The 27,281-nt window shown below is 33.2% G+C and overlaps 4 protein-coding genes across 4 annotated transcripts in view; 3 read left to right on the plus strand and 1 right to left on the minus strand.

The window, feature by feature from the left end:
- The first annotated feature begins 2,375 nt into the window (after window positions 1–2,375).
- Window positions 2,376–3,110, plus strand: LOC123703541 (protein lethal(2)essential for life-like). The gene has a single exon (XM_045651595.1). The coding sequence runs from the start codon at window positions 2,483–2,485 to the stop codon at window positions 3,017–3,019; it is 537 nt and encodes a 178-aa protein (XP_045507551.1). The 5' UTR covers window positions 2,376–2,482; the 3' UTR covers window positions 3,020–3,110.
- Window positions 3,111–7,232: 4,122 nt separating this feature from the next.
- On the plus strand, window positions 7,233–8,204 carry LOC123703533 (protein lethal(2)essential for life-like). Its single transcript, XM_045651582.1, has one exon. The coding sequence runs from the start codon at window positions 7,557–7,559 to the stop codon at window positions 8,091–8,093; it is 537 nt and encodes a 178-aa protein (XP_045507538.1). The 5' UTR covers window positions 7,233–7,556; the 3' UTR covers window positions 8,094–8,204.
- A 3,270-nt stretch (window positions 8,205–11,474) lies between these two features.
- LOC123703528 (protein lethal(2)essential for life-like) lies at window positions 11,475–12,241 on the minus strand. Its single transcript, XM_045651574.1, has one exon. The coding sequence runs from the start codon at window positions 12,100–12,102 to the stop codon at window positions 11,566–11,568; it is 537 nt and encodes a 178-aa protein (XP_045507530.1). The 5' UTR covers window positions 12,103–12,241; the 3' UTR covers window positions 11,475–11,565.
- Window positions 12,242–13,523: 1,282 nt separating this feature from the next.
- The window catches only part of LOC123703603 (plastin-2), a 54,781-nt gene continuing 41,023 nt past the window's right edge, over window positions 13,524–27,281 (plus strand). The window contains exon 1 of the mRNA XM_045651689.1: window positions 13,524–13,840. Within this exon, the coding sequence (XP_045507645.1) occupies window positions 13,778–13,840 (63 nt within the window). The 5' untranslated portion in view covers window positions 13,524–13,777. The remainder of the gene's footprint in view (window positions 13,841–27,281) is intronic.

Here is a 27,281-nt window from a genome sequence, read left to right on the forward strand (position 1 = left end):
GGCGCATCCCTAGTATCTAGGTATATAAAAAATGACACAAATTTTCTCAATATTAATTTTAACTACCTACTGAACCGATGTTGATATAATTTAAATCATAAAATTCATTCTATGACTTTATGTGAAAAACGCCAATGAAATTAGGCAGTGATCCCGTACCCCTCTATTTACCAATTTAACATTAGGTACATAAAAATTGTACATAGCATTTTAGATACCACAAGCAATAATCTTATTTATAAGAAATATAGGTAGCTTAAGTATATAAATAAAAGATTGGCAATTAAAATTTAATTGTGTCTCGATACTAATTAACTTTAATTAACAGCAACAACATTCTGGAAAAGTGGACACTGTTAATTGCATAAAAACATTATTCTTTACACAGAAATGAAACGAATACAAAATGTATTTCCAATGCTTTTATTGTTTTTAAAGTAAAATTAATAAATTTTATATAGATTATACCCACAGGTTACACATATGACGAATGGTACAGACTACAAAGTTTTTCAAATTTCAGTTTATTACAAACTAGCTGCTTTCCGCCGGCGGCTCCGCCGGCGGCTCCGCCCGCGGTTCAAAGAAAAACTCGCATAGTTCCCGTTCCCGTGGAATTTATGGGATAAAATAAAACCTATCCTATACTCGTGGATAATGTAGCTTTCGAATGGTGAAAGAATTTTTAAAATCGGTCCAGTAGTTTATGAGCCTATTCATTACAATCAAACAAACAAAAAAGTTTTCCTCTTTATAATATAATAACCTGCCGACCACTGGTAGACGTACCTAACTAATTTATTATAGTAGTGGGGGCAATTCATATTTGCAATGAGTAGGACATAAACATATAAGAAAACAAAATAGAAAAAGGCTATAATATAATTATAATGTGTACTAACCCGTAACTAACGTCTTACGTCTAGTAACTAGTTTATACCTAATAAAACTTACATCGATTCCTTTCTCATGAAATTTTATACTCTCACCTTACCGCAAACAGATCGTATGAAAGATATAGGACTACAACTAGTTTATACCTAATAAAATATCAATAATATTTGGATATAAGTGCATATAATTTATTGTAATGTAATATTGTATATGCTATGTACATGCTAATAACACATGTAGGTAAACAATCTAATTACGCTTTTTCCTTTTTCATCTAGAATAAAACTTCAATATTCCCAAAAATAACACCATACCTACATGTTTAAATTAAATGACAGAGTACATAAGTACCTGAATAATGCACATAGTTACGATCTTTCTTATTTCTAGCCATACTTTTCTATTGTATGTATTGTAATTTGTAGGGCAGAATTACTAAGCAATCAATGTTTAAAAAAAACGAAGTTTTATCAAAATCTGTTCAGTAGTTTTTGCGTGCTTGAGTCAAACACTGAACTTTCACATGTAACGAGGTATTTATAGTCAATTCAGAGTTGCTGTCTTATTAAAACATTTTTACTCCGTAGTTTTTGGCTATCATAACACCTTAAATTCCTAAATTTACTTTTAAAAATATCCTGTATATTAAATAATTTTTAAAATTGCCTCTATGTGTATAATGTACTGTAATACTTTTTATATAAATTAGCATGTACTTGGCAATAAGCAAACCATAAAAAACAATCATAAAAATTTACTACACAAATGTACATTTGTCCGTCATTGCTGAATGCTGATATAACAGGAGGGTGAACGATCTGGAAGTCCTTGATAACTTTGCAGACTGATACAGGCATATAAAAATAAATTTACTAAAAACTCCATTATTCACATAGACAAGAAGGACATAAGTCAAAGCAATAAATACCATTTTATATAATTATCCCCTTAGGTTATCCCGTTATCCCTATTTAAATGTAAATACAATATGAATCATAAATAGTGTATAATATGGCTTATAAAAGATAAATTTATCAATACAGATGTTTAGTAACATAATATTTTGCAGCATTCAATATTTTTTGATAGAATTATCAATAAACACGTTCGTATAAAGTTTAATTAAATAATAGTTAGGTAATTTTTTAACGATATAGAGTTTGTTTTACAAATCATTCCCTAAATTATTTTAAATAAATAAACCGTTAGTAATAATAAATAAACTAAAAAAAAACAGTACTAATTAACATACATTGTTTACAAATAAAACGCCACCGCCCACCGTCTCGAATTCAAGAAATTTCGCGTTGTTGCTACGCGTCACATTATGTGTCATCGACCAGCCGCGGGCTTCCCTGACCTACTGTGTGCGAAAGAGACAAACATATTCCGCCGGAAGAAATTTCTCGAATTTTCTACTCAACGCTAGATGGCGTTGAATAGTATATAAGCGGCGGGCGAGCGCGGCAAATCAAGTAAATTCAAACAAGCGATCGAAATCGAAGTGCGAAGTTCACTGCGCTCGAAGTTTTAACTGCGATTTTCAGTGTTTTTATTCAATTGTATTTGTAAAATCGATTTTTAAACTATGTCTCTAGTTCCATACGTATTCGCTGACTGGCCGTACCGTCCAAGCCGTCTTCTTGATCAGGACTTTGGTTTGGCGCTGACTCCTGACGATATGTTAACCGCCGTCGCCGCTCCATTGGTATCGAGAGACTACTTCCGTCCTTGGAGACAGCTGGCCGCAGCAGCAAGGGACGTCGGATCTAGCATTAAAGCGGACAAGGACAAATTCCAAGTGAACCTTGACGTTCAGCATTTCTCCCCTGAAGAAATTTCCGTAAAGACCACCGACGGCTACATCATAGTTGAAGGCAAACATGAGGAGAAGAAAGATGAACATGGATACATTTCCAGGCAGTTTGTGAGGAGATATGCTTTGCCTGATGGCTGCAAGGCGGATGCTGTTGAATCCCGCTTATCTTCTGACGGTGTTCTGACTGTGACTGCTCCTCGTCAGCCAACTATCTCCAAGAACGAAAGATCCGTCCCCATCCAACACACTGGACCTGTGAAAAAGGAAATCAAGGATGCGAATCAACAAGAAATCAAGGAAAAGTAAACTCAATTAGTTTTTAATTCGATTATGTGAGACTGATAGCTTTATTTTATTTGTACGTTTTATTTAATAAATATGAATTTGTACATAATTATTTGTTTGTTTTATTTTTTTAATCTTAAGACTTTTGGCCTACCCCACTAAGAAATAAAATTTAGATATGATAATTTTATTTCAATTATAACAGCCACACAATTTCTAACTTTTTTTTTTTTTTAATTTATTTATTGATATATAAAAATCTTTGCTTTTACAAATTTTCGCCAAACTGTAGAGCAGTTTGTTGGCGATGCGCTCCTATTACTAATATTACAAACCGCTTTAAATACATACATATTACATAGTATAAAACAAAGTCTACAAAGTATAAAACAAAGTCTACATAGTATAAAACAAAGTCTACATAGTATAAAACAAAGTCACGTTCTCTGTATGCCTAAGTCTACAAAACCAAGCAACGGACCTCGGTGCAGTCTCTCTTCAATAGTTAGAGTGATTCAAGAGGAAGGCTTTAGTACAATATATTAGAATCTATATTCTACTAGGTTTCAGCCAACGCGGGCGAAGCCGCGGGCGGAAAGCTAGTACTAGATATTTGACAAAATGTATTTTTTTAATTTAGTCTTTACAGAGCCTATCTTTAATTTATTATCATCTAGTAAAATCGGATACATGTTACAAATTTTTGGTATAGTATAATATTTTCTAGATCGCTGTTCATAACAATTTTTTACTGGTGGTACACAAAATTTTTTCACTTTTGACGCTCTTGTATTGAATTTATACTGTTTTACAATTTTAAAATCATTACTATAATATGTATCTATGGCATTTAAATATATAGCCTTATAATTTACAGGTAGGATGTTACAATATGTAAATAATTTGTCATAATTATTTTTAAACTTTTTTCGAACTTTCTTATGAACTAAGTACTTAATTAATCTTATTTGTAAGTTCTTAATTTGATCTACAACTCTACAACTCAGTCCATAACTTATTATTGAGTCAGCAAGTGCATAGTAAGCAACGTACAGAGTATGTTTATTTAATATCCGACTTAGGTAGTAAAACTGTCCCAAGACTGATCTCAAACGATTACACACATAATTTATATGTAATTTCCAATTAAAGTGTTTATCAATTATCGACCCCAAATATTTAATATTGTCAACGACATCCAATTTACTACATTTACAGTTAGTTTTATTATTATGAAAACAATCATATGTGTGGCCTATTAAATTAATTTGAAAATTCGAGTTTTTAGCATTTTTATTGTGTAGTGAATAAATATATAAACATTTGGTTTTTTGTATATTGAGGATTAGGCCATTGTCATGTGCCCACTTACACACGTTCTCGAAATCCCTCTGTACCTTGTCCACCATGACTGCTGTGTCGTTGCCGGCGAGCAGCAGGCACATGTCATCTGCATACATACAAACCCTACAGTTCTGGACCACATTCGACACGCTGTTCACGTGCATAATATAACCAACCGGGCCGAAAACGGAACCGGTCGGGACTCCTAACTCCACAGGTATCTCGGTTCCAGTCGTTCCACTGATGACGGTGCGTAAAGGTCTATTCGCCAAATATTCTCGGAACCATTGGTTAATCGGTCCCCTTACCCCACATTCGTCCATAGCCTGTAAAAGCTGCTCGTGGCCCAGCGTGTCGAATGCTTTTTTATAGTCTATAAACAGTGCCAGGACCCGCTGCCCACCACCAAGACCTGTGTTCACATAATCTGAAAAGTCAGTTAAAGCCGTCGCAGTACTACGACCCTTCCGGAAACCATGCTGTGCTTGAGATAATATATAATTACTTTCCAAAAAAGAACTTATTTGTTCAATAATAATTTTTTCTACAATTTTATTAATTACGCACAAGATGGCAATCGGTCTATAATTAGAATATTCTAAATGACTACCATTTTTATATATTGGCCTAATTAGAGATTTCTTTAATTATGTTGGATATTTTCCATTTAATATATACACATATTTATAAAATTTGCCAAAACGGGACTGACTTTTTCTTTAACATGTAACTAGTTCTTCAACTAGTTACATGATAACATGCTATCCATGTTATCCTTTACAATAAATGACTACAATGTTTGTTTGTGATCTATTTCTGCTAAAAAGTTTGTTAACAATGTCTTACAATAAAAAGATTAAATCTTAAATAATAACACAATCATTTTAAAAAGTCACACCAATAAAAAAGTTGATAGTAAAAAAGTTTTAAAAATATTAGCTTTTTGCTTGATTTTATTTTAAACCGGTCATTAGATAATCTGAATCATAAGGATTATTATGAATCCAAAATAACATAGTTATTTTTCTAAATCCTAAGACACAGGCGTAAAAATAAAGTATATTTATTTATAAGACTTTATATAATTCCATACAGGAAAGATTTGATTTGTTTTTGTATATCAAAAGCATAGAATTCTAAATAACAAGACTCCAAAAGCTACCTAGTGGCTAGTTCCCTTAAGAACTTCCTATTTTAAATTTGAGTTTTACGCTAAGCAATACATTTGGGGATTAATCTATTAAAATTTAAATAATCTTCATTGCTGTATGTTTAATTGCATCATACGAGTCTAGTATTTTATTAAGGCGTGTGGCATAATAAGGCGTGTGGAAATTAGCAAATCATCTTATACCTATATATCTTAATCTTAGAACTCGTTTGAATACAGAGTGAAATTTACGTTACATTAATTATAAAGTATTAGAAATGAGTCATCTCTTTGCCAAGAATACTAGAAAACCGAAATTGAAAAATCTTCTTAGCAACAGATTCAATACAAAACTGCCCTGACTGACTAACATTAATAAAAAAAAATCACGAGGTTTTAGAATCTAAACTTAGATTCTATTCGTGATTTGTGATTTTTTTACTCATACTGAACTTTATTCATTCAGGTGAATGGGAACATGTCAATAACCTATAAGTATGTCCTTCAAATAATCTCATTATCAGCCTGGTAATGTTTTTACTGTAATTACTCAGACGTATTTATATAAGAATGTAAACTCTCTAGAGACAATCCACCTAGCGGGCTAATAGGTGTCGTTTGACCTCACATATTGTGACTGTTATGTTTTTGAACCTATATATTTTACGTAGGTAGTTCATATTATACTATCAATTTAGGATAAATGTTATCCTAAACATGTACAAAATAGTAATTTAGATTCGTTTTAGTTGTCCGTTTGTCATAGGATGGTCACTGGTGTGGTCACAGGTAATTTGAAATTGCTTTTTTTGGTGACAAACTTTCAATTAAAATTTCATTTTATATCCGCCTTTAACAAAAAAAAAAAAATGAAATGTAATTACCTACATAAAACGATACGTGACGATACTTTTCCTTTTCTATATCCTGTTATCTACTGAAATGTTTTGCTCAGGCAGTTAAAAGACATCCTCAATTATTAAAAAACAACCTTTTTTTCGAAGTTGTTCTCTGTGGTTACCATAGTCCATAGATATGGTTACTGTCTATATTAAAAAAAGTCAAAAGACACACATGCGTCATTCTGAAACCAATGTCCTGTCAAATTGAATGGTTATATGTAACAAACAATCATGACCAAATAGATACCTTTTCATAAAAATACAATCTCAACTATGGAATTATTAGATAATTCCTAACTTACGAGTTACGATATGATTTTAAGACCACTGCGGTTATTAAACTCCCGACCACAACTTTATTCATGGATGAACCAATTTAGAAATGTTAGACCAACCATAAAAATAGGTAAAGATAAATTTCAACTATTTTTAGATGTACACCAATTCAATAAAGATGAAATTCGAGTGAAAGTACGACCAGAGTATGTAATTATTGAAGGAAAACAGGAGAGGCAAACTAGAGATGGTTTTGTTATCAGAAAGTTTTTTCGGAAGTTTAAACTGCCTGATGGCTGTGACCCTCAACGTGTAAGATCTGAACTGTCTCATGATGGCTGTCTCACAATCACAGCACCGAGACAAACTTGTGAAACGACATACCCTTGTGAAACTGTCATACCAATAACCCAAACAACAGAAGAGAAGCAATGTTCAGAACCATTCTTACAGGACGTTACAATCGAAAAAAAACCCAAAGATAAAAAATAACAACACAAAAATAGGTGTTTAAAAATAAATAATGACTGTTAAGTGGGCGAAGGACCAAAATAACCGTGATAATTGTTGCATGTTAGTAATTCTTATACGTTCGCTAATGAATCGGTTATATAATTATAGTAACGTGTGTCGTAAACTAAAAATACATGTCACTGAGACGTATTTATGTTTGTTTACTGTTCTATTATCAGTCAGATGTGTAACGATACAAATGAATCATTGACATGGAACTTTGGTTTGCAAGTCTATTTGCAGCGAGAACTTTCGAGTCTCCGTGGCTACGTAGTGCAAACGTAGATATACGTCACAAGGAATATATAAAGAGGATCGCAGCTCATTCCTTCATACTGAAATCGAACGCGCTAAGAGTCAGAGCGAATACAAAATGTCACTCTCTCCTTACTTCTTCGACTACGACGTGCCCAGATGGCCCCGCCGTCTTCTGGAACAAAACTTCGGCCTCACGCTGTCCCCAGATGATCTATTCACCGCTACGAGCCCAATAATTCCACGGTACAACAAATTCTGGTGGCCACGCGACTCTAGTTCATCTATCAAGGTCGATAAAGACAAGTGGTCTATCAACATTGACGTCCAGCACTTCGCACCAGATGAAATTACAGTTAAAACTGCAGATGGATTCATCGTTGTTGAGGGCAAACATGAAGAAAAGCAAGATGAACATGGCTTCGTGTCAAGGCAATTTGTGAGACGATTTAAACTGCCCCAGGAAATCAACGCAGACGCGATAGAGTCCCGCCTTTCTTCAGATGGAGTGTTATCAGTTTTGGCGCCAAAGAAATCTGAAACACAGAAGGGTGAGAGGAATGTTCCAATCACACAAACAGGACCAGTGAGGAAGGAAATCAAAGATGACGCAGGTCAGGTCCAGGATCAGGAGAAGAAAGAAAGTGAAAAGTGAATTTGATCTGTAATGTTGTGCCATGGAGTTCAAAATTGACTGATTAATGATTATTTAAGAGACTGTCGATTTATTAATTTATTATTTCTAATAAAGTATTATTATTTTCTATTTATGTGTTTTAATTTTAAACACCTAGTTAGGTATTCGTATTACCATTCAATCGCTTTCATTAAATTTTTGTTCCGAATAACATTATGTAACATGAATATTTTTTGTTGAAATTTAGTAAAAATTCATATCAAGCTAAGGAATCACAATAGTACAAATAATTTGCGTTTAAAACACGCTATCAAAGTTTTTAAACAATTAATTTATATGCAAGAATAGATGTGCGGTAATAGTTTCTGTAACCCAATGTAAAGTTTCGTAGGTAGGTTTAAATTATTTTTGATATATTCAATAAGAAAAATGTGAATGAAATAATATATTATGTTAATGCAATACTTTAGTCAAAATTGTTTTTTAGTGCGCTACACTCCACTACAATCTATTTTTATCATGAACTAGCGGTCCGCCCCGGCTTCGCCCGTGGTATATATTCACGTTTTCTCTACATAAGAACCATCCTCGTACTTCAAGGAATATAATAAAAAAAGAATTAAAGAAATCGGTTCAGCTGTTCTAAAGTTATGCGCTTACCAACACATTTTGGGATTCATTTTTATATTATAGATTAAAAAATATTAAGTAGGCTGGTGGTTAATTGGTTATCGAATCTACTGAGTTTTTTTTCGTGGTTTTTTATAGCGCATTTCACTACCTATATGTTCTGTGGCGCATTTATTGCACAGTGTAAATAATTATTTGTTGCGTATCTATTAGTTATATTTATAAAATAATTTTGATGTTTATTTGTATTTCATACGATATTAGTACGAGAATCGCATAGGTACCAAACAACAGCTACTAGCTGTGTACAGTGTAGGCTGTAGCCCAAGTATCGTGGAAGGCTATAGGCTATATACCTAGGTATTTCAATACGCTATAAGTATAGACCAACAGGAATGGAGCCACGCGGATGAAACCGCGAAACACTACTAGTTCCGTATATTACCTATACTTTATTACTTTTAACTTAGCGACGGATTTAATGTGTTTAATGTATTATTAAAAGCAACAAAATAAAATACCTATAATACCTAGGTCCTAGTGGCTAGTACCTACATAGGTTTATTAGATAGGTAACCCTGATGCGATCAATACCATTGTGTCTAGATTATAGACGCCCTCTGCACCTACAATAAACAGCTCACAGACATAGGTAATATCAATACTAGCCGTGCTCGCGACTTCGCGCGTGCGTAGATAATCAGTTTTCAAAATAAACCACATAGGGTAATTGCGCCTGTTCGCGTCCACTTAGTGCAGTTGGAAAGTTTGAAGGAGAAAATAAAAATGTTCCAGAACAAATTTCAACGCAAAATTTATGTAACGTGTTCATTACATAGTCTATTTTAAGATTTACTTTCGATTGTGTTGGAAATATCATGTGGTTTTTATTTATCTAGACAAATAGCAGAATTAGGCGTTTTACCCAGTTCGCGTCCAAAAATTCCAGTTTGCGTCCACCCGTGGACCAGTTCGCGTCCACCAGCTTAGAAAAGGAATTAAGAGTGTATTGGGTGATATTTTATCAGATAAATGCAAATAAAAATTAGATTTTAATGAATTATTTATTTACGAATATAGCTATTTAATAAAAACCGGCCAAATGCGAGTGGGACTTGCACATCGAGGCTTCCGTATTAACCTGTTTTTTTTCGTATGTTTTAACTGTAAATGATTATTTTTTCAATGTTTCCCTTATTTGTGCTATAAGACGTTGCTTCGTACTAAACTTCAAGTGTCTGTATTCACGTAAAGTACCCTGTAGGTTTTGATTCCCTTGCGAATGACGAAATTTGCGAAAATTTGCAGCATAAACGGCTGTATCTTTTGAATTCTTTGGCTTATAAGTTTGATTTTTTCACTGCTTCAAGGGACCGTAGATTTGTCATTTGAGTATTCAATATAAATTTCAGCTTTTTACCTCCACGCGTTACTGAGAAAAAGGGTCTTGACAGAAAGAAAGACCGGCAGACGGACATACTGACGGACGGATATCAAATTGATGATCAAGTCTCATTCAAAGAATACCCCTTTTAAAATGAAAAAATAGCATCAAAATTTGCTAATTTTAATGAAAATTTAAATTATCAACTTGTGGTCTTAGTCAAAAATTTACAATCTATTTTAAATTACATATTTTAACAAACAATTCATTGCTACGTAATGAAAAATAATGTGGACGCAATATGTTCTATTGTTATGCACTATAGGTATAGTTTGCGCCCACCGTGGACGCAAAATGGAAGTTGTACAAATTCGGTGTAGTAATTCGCGTCCACCTTATTTTAGCTATTAATTGTAAAAGAAATAAGCTGATTTATAATCCATACTATTCCATGTTTTGTTAGCAAAGTAAAGAAACAGTTACATATTCAAAAATTCACATTTAACAATAAGATACTTACCGTCAAACGCGACGCTGCGCACTATTTTTTTTTCAAAATCCCGCGCGTTTTAGCTCTCTCATTTAATAGCCAAAATTAACTATTTTTTTTAAATAGGATAGGCGGTCTGCAGGCATATTTTGAATATGTGTGCATGTCTCTTATACATTGAGGTATTATCGGAAATTTTTCTTATTACAATTTTACTTAAAGTATACTTATTTTCGTGAATTTTCTAAAAGATGTCCGCAAAATGGACGCGAATAGGCAGGTGGACGCGAACAGGCGCAATGACCCTAGGTAGTACATACCTAGGTACCTAGTTATAGCCACAGGTTATAGCCTTTATGCTTACCAAAAGCTTACCTATGTTGCCGAGAACCATTAGAACCTTAGAATTAGAACACAAAAACAGTTTCATCAAACTCAGTCCAGCAGAGTAGGTACCTATTCTATAGGTTTATTTTGGGTCTGCAGTTCGAACGAGAAAAATCTTTATGCAATACCTTTATGAAGGCAATAAGCATCTCACAGCCACCACTATAAGCATGATAAATATGTGACATTTATTTTAACAAAGAACCTCTATAGTGCAGTGTGGTCAATGAAGTAGGTACTAGGTACCCCAATAGGTATTATGAAATTGATTAAATGTTAAATAGCTGAAAACCAAGTACCTGCAGCTGGTAATCATCATCTAGCTTTTAAAACAAGTAGGTACTAGGTACCTGATTGCCTCTGTCCTAAGATTTCGTTATAGGTAGGTACAAGTTTTTCAATCATTTTAATTAGAATTTAATAAATGCGTGTAAAAATGAGCAAATGTAATCAAAAGTACAAGTGGTTTTTAGTTTTTCAAGACATTGGGACCAATAAAACAATCAAGTATGTACTTAGATAATTGAAAAATTTATTAACGAAATTAAAAACTAAATCAGTCTTACAACAAAAGAGAAAAGTGGAATGACTTAAATAACTTATTCAGCCTTGTCTCCGTTCGACTGGTCCTTCACTTCCTTCCGAACTGGGCCGGTTTGTGCGATGGGCACACTGCGTTCCCCTTGCACTGCAGGGGGCACTTTCCTTGGGGCAATCACAGTCAGCACACCGTCTGAAGACAGCCTCGACTCCACCGTCTCAGGGGTACAACCCTCCGGCAGCGCATACCGCCTGGTAAACTGCCGCGAAATGAAACCGTGCTGGTCTTTCTTCTCCTCGTGCTTGCCTTCCACCACGATGTAGCCGTCAGCGGTCTTAACGCTTATTTCTTCCGGTGCGAAGTGCTGAACGTCGAGGTTCACTTGGAATTTGTCTTTGTCGCTCTTGATGCTGGAGCCCAAATCGCGAGTAGCGGCGGCCAAGTGGCGCCAGGGTCTGTAGTACTCCCGGCTCACCATGGGACCGGCAACCACGCTCAGCAGATCGTCCGGCGTCAGCCCCAACCCGAAATGCTGGTCCATCAACCGGCGGGGGCGCTCAAGCTCATAATCCAACAAGAATGGTAGGAGAGCCATTTCTTCTTCTTTTAGATAAATTACTAGTTAAAACTTGTGAGATAGCAATGCAAATTGTATGCGAATCGCAGAGAAACTCGCTAGTCGCTAGTGACTATCGCAATCGTTTGTTTTCAACTGACTCTTGCCGGCTCTGACGCGCCGTATTTAAACGGCCGGTGTTCCAGACAGAGGTAGAAAATTCGCGAAGTAAGCGCTTTGCAACCTTTGGTGTACATTTTATTTTATACTAAATCTGATTTATATTTTTGTACAATTCAATTGAAGAAAAGAAATTAAATCGTTGCAGATATAAAATGCCCGAATTTGCAAGAAAACTAAAATTTTGGTAAATGTAGGTAATCAATTGTTTCTCACAAAGTAAGTATGTACTTACCTTGGGCAGTAATTGTTTTATGATAGAATTGAAGTTTAATAATAAAAAAATCAAATGTGATTATCTATTTTTGTATTGGTGGAAACGTTCACTTTTAACTCATTGTTAATAAACACATTGAATGTTATTTCTAATAAATTACGAACCTACAATAAATTAAGAAAATACTTATAGTATTTTTTTAATTAGGTATCTTGTTTTTTAGGTTGTCTTACCTTCATAAATTGTAATAATAGATAATTAAAACCTAAAACATATTATTTTTATTTTTATTATATTATGTATAACACAGTATGTAGTAACTATACGATATTTCGATGTTTACTATTTAGGTAATTCTAATTATTGCTTTAATGTTTTCTCTCAATTATTATACAACACGTCTACAATTTGTTTACCTCAGTTGTGTACTATAATGTAATAAATTTTGATAATCCAATAGGTTTAAAAGCCCAGATTATATCTTCCCGAAGTAAAATATGCTCATTCTCGAATTTTCTAGAAAGAAATAATAGTACATAGTGACATCTAGTGTCGAGTAGCTGAACTTTTTAATAATTGTACAAAGCGTGATAATAGATGGCGTTTTTTTTGTTTCATAAAAGCGCCATCTATATTTCATAAGTTTATGGTACATATATCTAAAAATAATTAAACGATTACAAATTTTTATTTAGTTAACAATAAATTAAATAGGTAAACAAATTATACTATTTGAATAAAAAAAAATAAAAATACTTGCGTTTACTACACATCTTTTTGTGATAAATTATTTTAGTCTGGCAAGTTCTTTTAAAATAAAATTAGAAATTCCAGAGCAATTTTTTTTATAATTTTATAATCATGTATTAAAATATTACTTTAGTACGATGGATGGTGGCCAATACTCGTTCATGTAATTTATAATATATCCATAGAACGGTATAGAAATTAATTTCAATTTTGCATCCTGCGAAGTGGCAACATCGACGTATTGTCCTCGATGACTCGTTCCGTCGTTGAACTCGCCGATTACGTAGTAACTAATACTTAATCTGTGCTCGCCGAGTTGATTTGCTTTCGTAGGACGTAGTATTCGTGTATTGCGTTTATTACTTACGTGTATTGTGGTATTTCATTAGTGGTAATTTTTGTGCCTATCCTTCAATTAACTCTGTGAACGGAGCTGTGATTTTAGTTTCATTTTGAATTTTTTACATTAGTGATAAGTGTAAAGTGATTCGCAAATATATTTAATTGCACTTTAAACATCGTTGTCGTCGATGTGCTGATTTTTATTGTGATAAAACTTGATTGACAATGGCAGATAATTCGAAATTGACCGACGAAGAGAGGGCAGAAATTAGGGAGCAATTCGCCCAGGTAAGTGCAATAATTTCCTATACCGGCTTTATAACATTGACATGGTTTTACTATGCCCGATTCACAGACATATTATTTATGTCTGTGGCCCGATTATTAGGTAGGTAGGTATCGTATAAAAAGACGATACCAACTTTATTCAATTAAAGCACGCTGTTTTTTGTTGCAATACGGTTTTCGTATGCCGTTTACGGATTTGTGTACAAAAGTTTTTTGTACTTGTAAGTATTCGATTCTTGAATAGCGATGCGTGTGGTCGTATAGTTAAATATATACGTAATACTTATAAATAAAATAGGTACCTAAGTAGTTTCAACTTTCATACTTTATCCATTATCAATAAGACTGCATTAAAATATTGATAACACTATGAATGATAATATCAATGACGTCAATAAGTAGGTAGCCTGATATATTTAAAGAGGTTTTATAAAATTGCCAAATTTAAAGAGTTTGTAATTTCTAAAAAAAAAGCAAGCCAGAACTACCTAAGTCATGAATATTTTTATAAATTAATTTTGTTTGATGTTTATAAAATTATATCAAAATCGCATCACCTCAGCTCGCTGAACAAGTGACAAAGAAGACTTTACAAAATTAAGTTCATTTGAACTTAGTTAACAGTATAATTTTCTGTAACTCTTATGTATTTTTTATATTCATTGATACTACTACATAACTAGTGGTCTGCACCGGCTTCGCCCGTGGTACCTACATATTTCGCAATAAAATGTAGCCTATGTCCTTTCTCGGATATCAAAATATCTCCATACCAAATTTCATACAAATTGTTTCAGTAGTTTAGGCGTGATTGAGTAACAGACAGACAGACAGAGTTACTTTCGCATTTATAATATTAGTATGGATTAATCCAAAAATTAGAATTCAATACAAAAATACCTTGCACAACTTTACTTATAGAAATACATTACTCAATTACCACATAGGGGTTTTTAAACATGTGTATTGAAAAGTATGGTAACACAATAGCATGTCAAGGCAACAGATGTGGTCTGAATACTAAACATTAAGGCAATTCCAAATCGCCTCTTGTGTAACCGATGACACATTCTTGGAGAATTCATGGTTAAATAAAATGACTAAGTCTCAAATGTATGGGGAAATAGTGGGTAAATTTCTCTTTGGTATTTATAAGGTATAAATTTTGTCTGACGCAGGCTGGTAATACATGTTGTTAAATGTTTCAATTTAACTAAGTAACTATTATAACTAGTTTTGCATTGTTAATTATGTAATTTGTAGTATAAAAACAGGATATTATTTGCTGATAAATAATAAATACAAAGAACATAGAATAATCTTACACAACTGAGATTATTGTTGTTTTATTTTTGAGTGTTTTTTTTTGAAGACACAATTTATTAAATTCTTTAAATTTCTAATTAAAACCTATTTGCATAAAAATGGTCTAAACTCTAAATAAATAATATTAACTAGGTAGGTAGGTAGTTATATCTTTTTCTGAAATCTGAAAGTTTTTATTAAAAAATAATCAAGTTTAATGCATTGAAACTTGAAAGGTCTTCCAACTTTCCAATTTTATTTTCCAATAAAAATAATTCCATTATAATTCTCATTATTTTTACATACACATTGTATAGGTACGTATCCCAATAGGTTAATCTTTTTCTCTCTTATTATTTCTTTTTATTTATCACAACACCACAACCCAACATAGGCAACATACAATACTAGCTGTGCCGCGTGGTTTCACCCGCGTGGCTAGTGACTACTGGCTCCGCTCCTGTTGGTCTTAGCCTATATTACTCGTGGATAATGTAGCTTTCGAATGGTGAAAGAATTTTTAAAATCGGTCAAGTAGTTTATGAGCCTATTCATTACAATCAAACAAACAAACAAAGTTTTCCTCTTTATAATATTAGTGTAGATTAAGTAGGTAGGCATATTATTATAGCCATGAATTTCGAGCATTACCATGACCCAGAAACACTTCCTTATACATTTTCAAGATTTAGTATAAAATGTAAATGACTTGGCGCTCTAGTGAGTCAGCGGAAGAGGCTTGACCTCGAAAAATATTGAACCTTTCGATGAATATATTTAAATCTTTGCCTTCAAGTGAAATTAATACGGCACATTCGACCATTATACCTTATATGGGTAAGGGTTTACGTTTTTATATGCACTAGTTTTGACGCGTGGTTTCGTTCACGCAAACTTATATCTAAAAATTTTTTAAATCTTTTTAAACAGGTAGATTCGATTTGTGTTAGATTATTTCGGTAAATTAATTTTATTTAAATAATGTTACTAATGCCACTGGATATTTTTGAGAAATTCCATGTGATATCAATTAATTATGATTAGATTAAATTTAATCGATTTATTTTAGCATTATCTAAACACTATAGATAAATTTATTTTGTTTTTATTATGAGAATCGTGTACATTACAATTATTATTTATTAAATAGGTATTTTGTTGATGAGTAATTATTTAATTTGTTCATGAAAGCGTGAACATTATTAAACGTTTTTGGGAATTGATAACATCGGTAGTACCTAGTTACTGAACCTTCGTTTGGCCATGAATACACTCACTGTTGTTTTCGAATCGGAAAAATAATAAATTTTACCTGTAGTATCGCTTTATTTTTATTTATAGAATATTATTATATATACTAGCTGCTCAGCGCGGTTTCACTCCCGTCACCCGTGGCTCTACTCCTGTAGGTCGTAGCGTGATGATACGTGATAGGCTATCAAATCAGATCAGTAGTTCCTGACTCCTGAGATTAGCGCGTTCAAACAAACAAACTCTCTCAGATTTATGATATTAGCATAGATAACAGAAAATAAATAATTAAACAGCCAGTAGGTAGTTAAAATCAACGACGCTTAACGAACCGCAATTTCGACCAAAACCTTTGTTACATCAAAATACTTTTAATCCCACTTTAAATAACAAAAGGAGAAATAACAATAAATGTTATTACAAAGAATGCCATCCAAATAAAGTTATTCCATAGAAATTCTCATATAAATAATAAAATCTCACTCCGTTACACTTTACGCGGTATCTAATAAACTGTGAAAGTGGACGCACAATTCAATACAATGTTTTAGCTTTCCATTATAGAATGAATATTAAAACAACTTGTTGGACGGGTTTTTTGTTGTCTATGTCCTATCGGTATCGTAATTTCTTCTCATGTCTGGATAATGTTTATTGCATAAAATAATTACATAGCAGATATGTGTTGTCTCGTATCAAACGTATAGATCGATAATCTTGATTCAAAATTAAACTTTAAATCACCTTTTATATAGTTAAATCTTACGATCAAGATCAACCAATCCAGTAAAAAAGAGATTGCAATTTTTACACATTCTTTTACGAAAGCACTTACCTACCGTAGGTACCTATATGAAAAAGCTTAAAATTTACCAACCATGTAAAAAAAAGTTACATTTAATTTAAAATTAAAAAATCTAAGTTACAAAATTTTTAGACGTCCTAAGTCCTAAAGTCCTAAAGTTACAATTGGAACGATAGAAACTATAAAAGGCGTTCTCTACAAACATTGTTCAACGCGATTATAGTACTTCAAAGAGTGAAAAGTAAACAAGTTGTGCACTCGTTGACAAGTTAAGGGCCCCGGTTTTGTTTACGATAAATGCCTGCATACTTTCACGTTTCGTTAAGGCAAGTCTGCCGACTGCTGTTATAAATATGAGGTAAAGTTGTATTGTCTGCTGCGAAATACATAAAAATATTTAATAAACGTACGTAATTGTTACGGAAATTACATTAAAATAGTATTTAACTAAGGTGCAGTATGCAGTTTGAAACACAGTGAGTTTTATATATAAAAAGTTTTATGTGAAAATTTTCAGAAATGTTTTATCTGGGACAACAATACGGGCACACCTACAACTCGAAACCGTGCGCCTATTTCGCGTGAATGTTGATTGCAAATTGCAATATTTCAACTAGCCATTGTCCAAAATCAAATGTAGTTTTAAAAATTAAAACTACTAGGATTCAGCTACTGTAAAACATAGTATGTCATTATATCATACGTAAATCCATGCAGTACTTTTTGAGATTAGCCCGGACATACGTACAGACAAACAGACAAAAATTCTATAACTGTATTTTTGGCTTAGGTATCTGTTGCAGAATACGCCCCAAGTATTAAAAAAAATATTCAATGTACAATTTTCATTTTCCTACGATTTTATTATATTAGGTATGTATATATAGATTAAAGTATTTTAGAGTCATTTATAATTTATATGGTTCAACATTTGACCTTACCTTTGATACAGTAAATCAATAATACTGGAAAGTTTTTATTGACAGATTATACGATGTTCGCTAGCTGGATGCATCGACCTTGGCGAGGAATGTGGTCGTGTCTTTGTCCCGCCTCATGACGTAAGGCATTATGTACTTGCCTACTTGGTCTTATACAGAAGCTTGCTCTATGTACTAGTCTATAATCTATACTGGGAAAATAGATAAAGGATATACCTAGTTGGAAACAAAGAGATGGCGAGAGATCATTGACCATACAAGTTTGTGATGTTTTGAGAAAATTTTAATTGATCATTCGAATATTTTTTAGGATAATTACTTATTATACTTAGTAGTAACTCTACCTCCCTCTACTATTTCATTTACGAAAAAATCATGTATTTTAATTCAAATTTATACATAATATCCATAACCATATGCTATCACTATCACTATCCCTACAAATACCTACCTACTGACTTAAGGACACGCATAATGGTCCTCCGTAGTAATTTTATGCACATTTGCGAACGTACTAAGAATAACAATAGTGCGTAGTGCGTACCCTGAGTACCAATAGTGCAAATTTATTAATTATTATTTCTCTTACATGTTATAAATCAATCTTTTATATTTAATATAAACGTGGGTATAGCGTGTTGCGTGATATTGTATAAATAAATCTTATTTTCACTTTTGTATAAAAATGCTAGACGGGAGCCATCAGCCAAGTGTAAGCAGAATGTTTATTCTATTAATGTTTAAAATGAAGTTGTAGTGTTACTGTAATCCATAACATTTGTTTTTAAACAACTTAAAACAAGACTCATTTAGATTTTACATAGGTACATAATGTCACAGTGCAAACAAAGGCCGGGAAGTGTGAAAAGCTGTAGAGATTAGAATTTAGACCTGCGTTCGTCAAAGGCAACAACTTCTTAACTAAATATGTACATATTTTAAGATGACAATATCTTAAATAGTTATTATAAAAATGAATCGCTAAATGTATTGCTAAGCACAGAGCTCGAGAACGGCTGAACTGATTTCGTTAATTCTTTTTTATAATATTCCTTGAAGTACTAGGATCGTTCTTATGGAGAGAAAACATAAATATGTACCACGAGCGAAGCTGGGGCGGACCGCTAGTAAATAAATAAGTAGTAAACGTGTACCGTTATAAGTCACATTAATCATCATATATGAGTACATACTTCCCTCTTTGGCCTCGATACACAGTTATTTGTAATTATCACTGGAAACCTCATTATCGTCATGTTTGGTTTTGATGTTTATTTCGTGGTTCAAGAAAATGTGCTATGATGAAAACCTGGAAAACATTATAAGATAGAATATACCTGATAAAATATAGTAGTTAAAAGTTGTTAGGAATCATATTTAGGTAGAATACAAGGTGGAATAAGGCAGTTATGAAACTACGTATATTCAAGGTACAGATAAGAAAGTGATGAGTCAATAATGCACTATATTAGGATTTATTACGTATCAATGTAGGCCATTTGCGTCAATAGCCAATGCGGTAAATTGATGAGCTATTAGTAGAATTACTAATATACATATAGTAGTCATTCCTAGAAATCAGATGATGCTGATGCATAGAACAATTAAGATGGAAATTTTTATATTTGGTTCCGTCGATAGTTTCTAATTCATATGTAGTTAATTAGGAAGGTAGTAAGGTTGGTACAATTTCTTATTGCTTTGTTTGTTTCGAATAATTTATCAACAACCAGCTGGTAGTAAATAATGACCACCTTTTGGTTGGTAATAAGACAGCCTCGTAGATAATTATTTAAGTTGTTCATATTGACATATTTATGGAAAAGCATAACAAAAGTCAATATACATAATTCAAGTATTGCTTTCACATTCGTATTTATACTTTTGTTACAGTTATGTAGCCAATCGATCGAAACGAAACTATAACTAAAGAGTAAGGAGCAATTAACTATCCGACTTTGACCTGAACAAGAACCACTGATAATATTAAGATCAAAGGTTTGTCTCGCGTCTAATAAATACTTCGCGTATACTAGAACGATTACTACTAAGTAAGTAAGTAGTGATTTATCTAGAATATAATTCCTAAGTTATGGCTGCATTGTAGCTAGGTTAGTACTGTACAAAATTAGCATAAATAGGATATTTAACAGCCAGTGTTCGAGTGAGTCAGCCACGTTCTGATTTCGCTAACATATTCAATTGGTGACGAAGTGATTAGGTTCATGTGTATTCTTGGAACAATTGGCTGATAAAATTATGTGTTCCAGTGTATGGAGATGTGGAGGATTATGGGTATAGGATGTTCGTAAATAAAAATTGCATTTGGTGAATTGAGGTCTGTGGTGATCAATGATGTAATGAAAAAGCTCTTTCTTTAAAATACAATTAAAATTTGATAAAAGTGTAGAGCAATTTAGCACTTAATTTTAATGCGTTTCACGTTTTTACATTGTGTAGATTTTAATGTACCCGCATTTGCTACTTCAATAATCTTCAATCAGGCCTTTTACATGGTTAAGATAAATTAAACTGCCCAACACCGGTTTGTCAATAAAGAGAAATTACAATCAAGCAAAATGCAGCTCAACAAAGAGCAAAATTACGTATGGACTAGGGTCCGTTCAAATTACTTTTTACAAAATGCAAATGCCCACTGTCCATCTGTAGTTAATTCAGTTACATTGCTCATAGAAAAGGGGTAAGAAATCAATATTTAATGCGAAAGGGTTGTCCCCCTTTAATTTGACGCGTATGCAAACTATGTTTCAAATGAAGTATTGATCTCATCCAGATAGTCTATGAATGTACAATTTGTTTTTTACTTTGTAGTGTTACTATTTTTGGTGCTTTCCTTTTAATGTGAAATGTTAAATATAGCCATAACACGGTTGCTTTACATAAGAAGGTACTTACGTTTTTGAGTTTATGCTTATCATTTTTCTAGTTTGTGAATATGAACAAATAGATAAATTAATGTAGATAGGTATTAACTAATATGCATGCCCTTTTCATATTAACCACGTCTGCATAGCTTTTCTTTAAAGAGATTTCCTCCTATTAATACAGCCAAAGTACCAGGATCGCATAAAGCTAGACAAGTAGGCAGTATTCCAAACACAAATACACAAGTCACCCTGTCTGTACGCAGCACGCACACAGACAGCGTTTTATTCGTTCACGTGGGTCAACAGTCGGTGACTCAGTATTGGTGGAAAGGTGAGCTCGAGAGGATACATAATACGTCTTTCATAAATGCTGGTAATTGGTTTGTCAGGCCTCTTTGTTCTTGAATGTTTCTGGAAATAGATTTAATGGCAAGGGGACAGATTTGTTAATTAGAATGTGTCTGTTTATGCATTAAGTATGTCTCGGGTTGCACGAAGCAGCGAGGAAAGCAAGTGAAATTAAGATGCAGCAATAGACAAAGGCACCCAAGCCACTGCTAGCCAATACATCATATTAATTAAGTTGAAGTAGCTACACTTCGGAAAATGACCATATTGACCAATAATATTTTTTTTAGGATTTTATAGGAATTTTGTTCAACAATAATTACAATTTATCCGCAGGATGTCTTCGTTCAGATTGACAAACCGTATCTATTTAAGGACCTAAGGTTTCTTTCCGCAAGTTAAATTATAATTATGTGTAATACTTTGCGGATGAACTGTCGGAATCGGTAATGATTTTGGCAATAATTAATCGTGTAAAAAACCATATCCATAATACAATTGAAAATGTATAATGAGTTTACAAAATAATATGTACTTTGAAATTTTTGTAAATATGTAGAGACGATATTAGTACTTCATAAAAAACTATTTGTGAATACTATGTACATATTATGTACATACAAATGTTAAGTGTTTTAATTATTTTTACAGTTAGGTTATGAATAGTGGGAACTGTGAGTCACCAGCACCCGCTGGGGCCTCATATGTAAACATGTTAAGTTAATACTTTAATATTACTAACATTCCCATCACTTAGAATAAACCTCAATAAAAATTTATTGATTCGTAAGTTTAGCGGATTGTAGCCTGAAATAATTGCAGAGCATACATTTTTGAAACTTCTTGTGTGAATTTACTTAAATACCCGCACTATCTGCATCGTGCTTCGTATACTCTATAAAAAGCATTTGAAATAAATTTCATTAAATTTTCGCTAACCTGAAAATTAAATTATGTTCTCAGACGTACAATAAATTAAGTAAAAAAATGTTATCTTGAACTGAGAATGCGGTTGGTCCCACTTAATCAAGCATCAGCTACGTGACGTGGCTTCCGTATAAAAAGGCCTGGAAGATAGGAAGAATGAATGGGCAGCTAGATACAAACCACAATAGATTGCCTCCCGGCCAGACTCGTTTTGTAATCTGACCATAAATCTCACCCACACAGCGTCATTTACATCTGTGCTAATATATTATAAGGTTGAAGAGTTTGTTTGTTTGCTAATCTCAGGAACTACGGGTCCGATTTGATAAATTCTTCCGGTGATAGGCCATTTATCGAGGAAGACTATAGACTTTATATCATTACGCTAAGACCAACAGGAACGGAAAAATACGGGTGAAACCGCGGAGCACAGCTAGTCTAAGATAAAGTGTTGGAATCGTATGCAATTGTGTGCGGAAGCGGCGCACGTGCGCCCGCGCAGCCCTTGCTCCGCAAATAGCCTGCGGTAATAGTAAAGCCATACTAGTTTGTTTATTGCGTTTGCGCATAGGTATGTAACGGATTGGCTTTCCAGGCAGTTTATAGGATATTGATCGATTGTTTGAACTTGGCTCGTATAGTTTTTCATTGTTGTAAAATAACTTGTTATGTATTACTAGTTTTAATAATGGTTCAATAAACGTTCCTATTTTTATTTACATTCCTTCTTTTGTATTGTAAAGTATGATGTGCCTCAGCTTTAAAACGTGTTACGTTTATACACAAAACTCCTCATAATTCTATATCACAATTGTCTATATTGTTGTCCCCTTTTAATTTCAATGTAAACTGCATTCATTCATATAATATAGATAAGTACCTCCTTTTTTAAATGATCCTACAATCATAAATGCTGATGATTTAAATATCATAAGAAGTATTATAATTAGTAAATCAATGGATAAGGGATTATCAGCATCTGGTTATCATTGAAGGGATCAATCCGTCTGGAAAGTTCTCAACGGATTGCACGGATTAGTTCACGTGGATGCAATTTGTTAAACGAGCTTTAATTGCATCTCTTATAAAGTTAATAGGCACTCGGTTTTTATGAGTATGATATTTGGATAAGTAGAGTCGAAAAGTTATATAAATCTTTCGTAAATTAATTGATTGGTTAAACTGTAATATTAAGACACAATGCGTAGTTAATTAATAACATTTTTTTTTATTGGTCATCGGGACAATTTATGTGTTGGTACGTACCTACTTGTCTATTTCTACTTAAGAAGCTATTCATTGTGGGCTGGCTATTTAGGGCTGATTTTTCAATCCTTGGTTTATACTTATTCGTCGAATAACGTACTAAACTACCATTTCAAAAATGTATTCTTTGGCCGTATTTGACAGTTTACGGGTGACATTTTAATATTTTCGTGTAATACTTTATTGGGTGGATAAGTTTTAACTACGGATTGAAAAATCGGCCCTTAGTGTATTGTTTATGTGTGTAACTACTCTTATTAAAACTACATTTTGTTCCTACGTATTACGCATTTACAACTTTACAGATGGTTAAGCGCTCTACATTTCTATTTTAGGTCTAAACTATACAAATTACTGTATTTAGTACCTATTCTGGGTAAAATGACTTATCATTATTTCGCGCTAAATGAGCTTCCGTTGTATGCGTGAAATAATTGTTTTGTACAATGTAATTTTATTGGCTTTCAATAAATAAAGGGAAATAACCTATAAAATGAAATCATTTTAGGTTTCTAGTTTTTCTGAGATGGTGACTGAGTAGGTTAAATGAAAGAAAAACGCGTAACTACCTAGTACCTACCTGTCCCGACTATTGTAGTTAGGATACCAATTACAAACTAAATTTTGCGTCAATACAAAAAAAAAAACCTACAAATAGTTAAAAGAAGCCATTGACAAAAATCGATCTAAGATTAAATCCTGAAAACCCAGCCCTATAATAATTATTCCTAGCGCAAATTCTATAACTCTACAATTGTACCTAAAATGCTACAAAAATCATAGCGTTAAGAAAGGAGCAATTCATTTCGATATACATAATTAAATCTCAACAGTGGTTTCGCCACGCCTCCATGCCGGGTTCCGGCGCGGCCGCGCCGCGGCGCATTGTTTTGCTCTGCGACTTCACTGTGCAGTATACATGGTATACCGTTGGACAGTTATGCTATTGATTTTGTTTTTAACGAGCTGTGGATTTGATGTAGTGTTCTTTTAAAGGATTTTCAGGCCGAAAAATGTATAGGTTGACTGTTTAATAATGTTGGTGAGAGATTTATGGATTTAATACGGTTTGTTTCAAATAAATCCCGTTCTGATAAAATAAGGGCATACGTAGCTTTCAATCCTGTATATAGTTTAGGTTTATCTTAATACTCCAATGGAATAAAATCAGCATGCTATTTGACATCAATGTCCATATAAAAAATATTTGTAAAAAAAACCATAAGTTAACATAACAATTTATAAACGTCGATGATATAACTCCGCCATAACAAGGTTTACCATTTTGGTGCTCTCGGAAACAAACAGACAGTTATCAGTCATCTCTCACGCTGGGAATTCTGCGCATACGTTGACCTTATATGGTAACACCTCAACTATAGCTTATATACTACGTATATATAGTGGAATATACGTGGAATGTTCAATATTGCCTTTGTGTATTATAGTATATCCAGAGGCGAGTACCTACTCATTTCTTTGTCTTGAACTGTATATTTGTATCTTTGTATATTTTTATTCTTCCATGTAAAGATCACGCAAACTAGTGTATTTTAAAATCAAAATTTTGTCATAAGATAATCATCCTTTTAATGTGGATACCTATAGGTGGTAAAAAACTGACATGATTATGGTTCTTAATCTATGAACTATCTAAAGAATATTGGTTATCCCAATTCTCATTAACGAATGCCATTGATAAAATACCACCCTCATCTGGACAATCAACTTAATTATTGCAATTTATTAGCTTTAATGCAAGCCCTCAATCAGATGCTCTTTATTTAAATTGAAAATATATTTCAGCTCAACTCCCAACGCTGCTTTTGGGGAAGTCTGCGACATATGGATAAAATCAATAACATCACAGACAGCACATAACCATGACTTTCCACACTTCCACACGTCTCGCATATCATCTATACTAATATTATAAAGCTAAAAAGTTTGTTTGTTTGTTTGAACGCGCTAATCTCGGGAACTGGTCCGATTTGAAAAATTCTTTCGGTGTTAGGTGGTGTTAGATAGCCTATTTATCGAGGAAGGCTAGGCTATATATATCATCTCGCTAAGACCAACAGGAGCGGAGCACTTCGGGTAAAACCGCGGAGCACAGCTAGTACGTATATAAAATAAATAAATATTTTTCACTCGTTCGCTTGGGATCAGAGTGCAATCACACCGTATGGGAAACGGAGCATGGGAACCGAGCGGTACTCTAACGTGTTATAGCTTGGAGTACAGCCGTTCGCACGCTATTTACATCTCTGATTGAAGATGCGCTATTGCCCTTTGATGTTCACTTACTAATGAAATCGGCATGAAGCAGACGTGCTTAAGAGCTGAGTGGCCGTAATCCTTTCATGTTAAATCTACATAGACGAACAGATACACACCTTGCATGCATGCGGTTTTTTTACTTTTAGTAACTGTAGAGTTTGATCGATTTTTTTTACTGGGGTTGTTGATGATTTTCACGTCTTCTTGTTCCAAGGTTCACTGCATCACTATTCAGGTATACCATTTAACTTCAAGAGCCTATAAATATAATTTTAATACTAATAATAATTGCCACACATAGCGGCGAGTGAAAATGTCACACAAATTATTTTAAATGCGCTTTATTTTTTTATCTAGGTCAATCCGTACATGGAAATGTCAATTAATTATCCTATTAATTCTGGTTTATTCGAGATATTCGATGTGTTGGAAACTTTTTAATTGGCATAAAATATATTTTATTATTATTGAAGGTGCGAAGTGCTTACATAAAATATGTAAAAGTGTATTTTATTTCTTGCGTAATTCAATATGTCGGTTGGGTAAACAAATATTTGTGTTATGTAAACAATTTTAGCAAAAAGCAGTGACTGTCTCATTTTTTCTACTAAGGATATAATATTATTACTACAAGCATTACGCCTCGCGGCTTTGCTCTCTTTATGAATTTGAAGATGTTCACAGAATCGTAAAATAGGGCTCTTTGCAAATAGGACATGTACGAGTGTATTATATTACCTTATTACCGCTTTATAACCTTCACTGCTCCATTTATATAAACAGTTACGATCCTACATAACGTTACACACATTGTCTTGTATATTACCTATAACATCAACATGTTTTACCACCCCTTATAAAGAATAAATGTATAATGAGATGGAGTAGGTAATACAGATTGCTAATTGGGCATGTACACAAAGGAAATAATAATTCATCATCAAAGCTGCCTGTATCATCATTAGGCATGACAGGGGCTCAGATCTCCCAATGATAGTTTAGGCTAAAATTCATTTAATGTAACTTGTAAGTACGTCATTTATTCTCTCGAAAGTTCAGGCTTAGGATTTTCCTGCTATTATATTTCCTCTGACAATTCGAGTTGGTCGGTAGTAGTTTTTCGCAGAATATAATTTTAAGATCGAAACCAGAACAAATCAATTGCGATTCCTGACAAACTATCAAGTCTCAACCAATCAAATGAAGTTTAAATACAAACCACGCTCAGTGCAATACTACTGGCAAGTGTATTTTATAAATTACACTAAGGGCCGATTTTTCAATGCTTGGATAAAACTTATCCGTCCAATAAAGTATTACACGATAATATTAAAATATCACGTAAACTGTCAAATACGGGCAATTAGAATACGTTTTTAAAATGGTAGTTTTATACATTATTCGACGAATAAGTTTTATCCAAGCATTGA

Source organism: Colias croceus, chromosome 26 (genome assembly GCF_905220415.1).
Source record: "Colias croceus chromosome 26, ilColCroc2.1".
Taxonomy (NCBI): domain Eukaryota; kingdom Metazoa; phylum Arthropoda; class Insecta; order Lepidoptera; family Pieridae; genus Colias; species Colias croceus.

Bases quoted from the DNA above. Each gene is read 5' to 3' on its own strand.
- LOC123703541 (XM_045651595.1), top strand. From the start codon at position 2,483: ATGTCTCTAGTTCCATACGTATTCGCTGACTGGCCGTACCGTCCAAGC.
- LOC123703533 (XM_045651582.1), top strand. From the start codon at position 7,557: ATGTCACTCTCTCCTTACTTCTTCGACTACGACGTGCCCAGATGGCCC.
- LOC123703528 (XM_045651574.1), bottom strand. From the start codon at position 12,102: ATGGCTCTCCTACCATTCTTGTTGGATTATGAGCTTGAGCGCCCCCGC.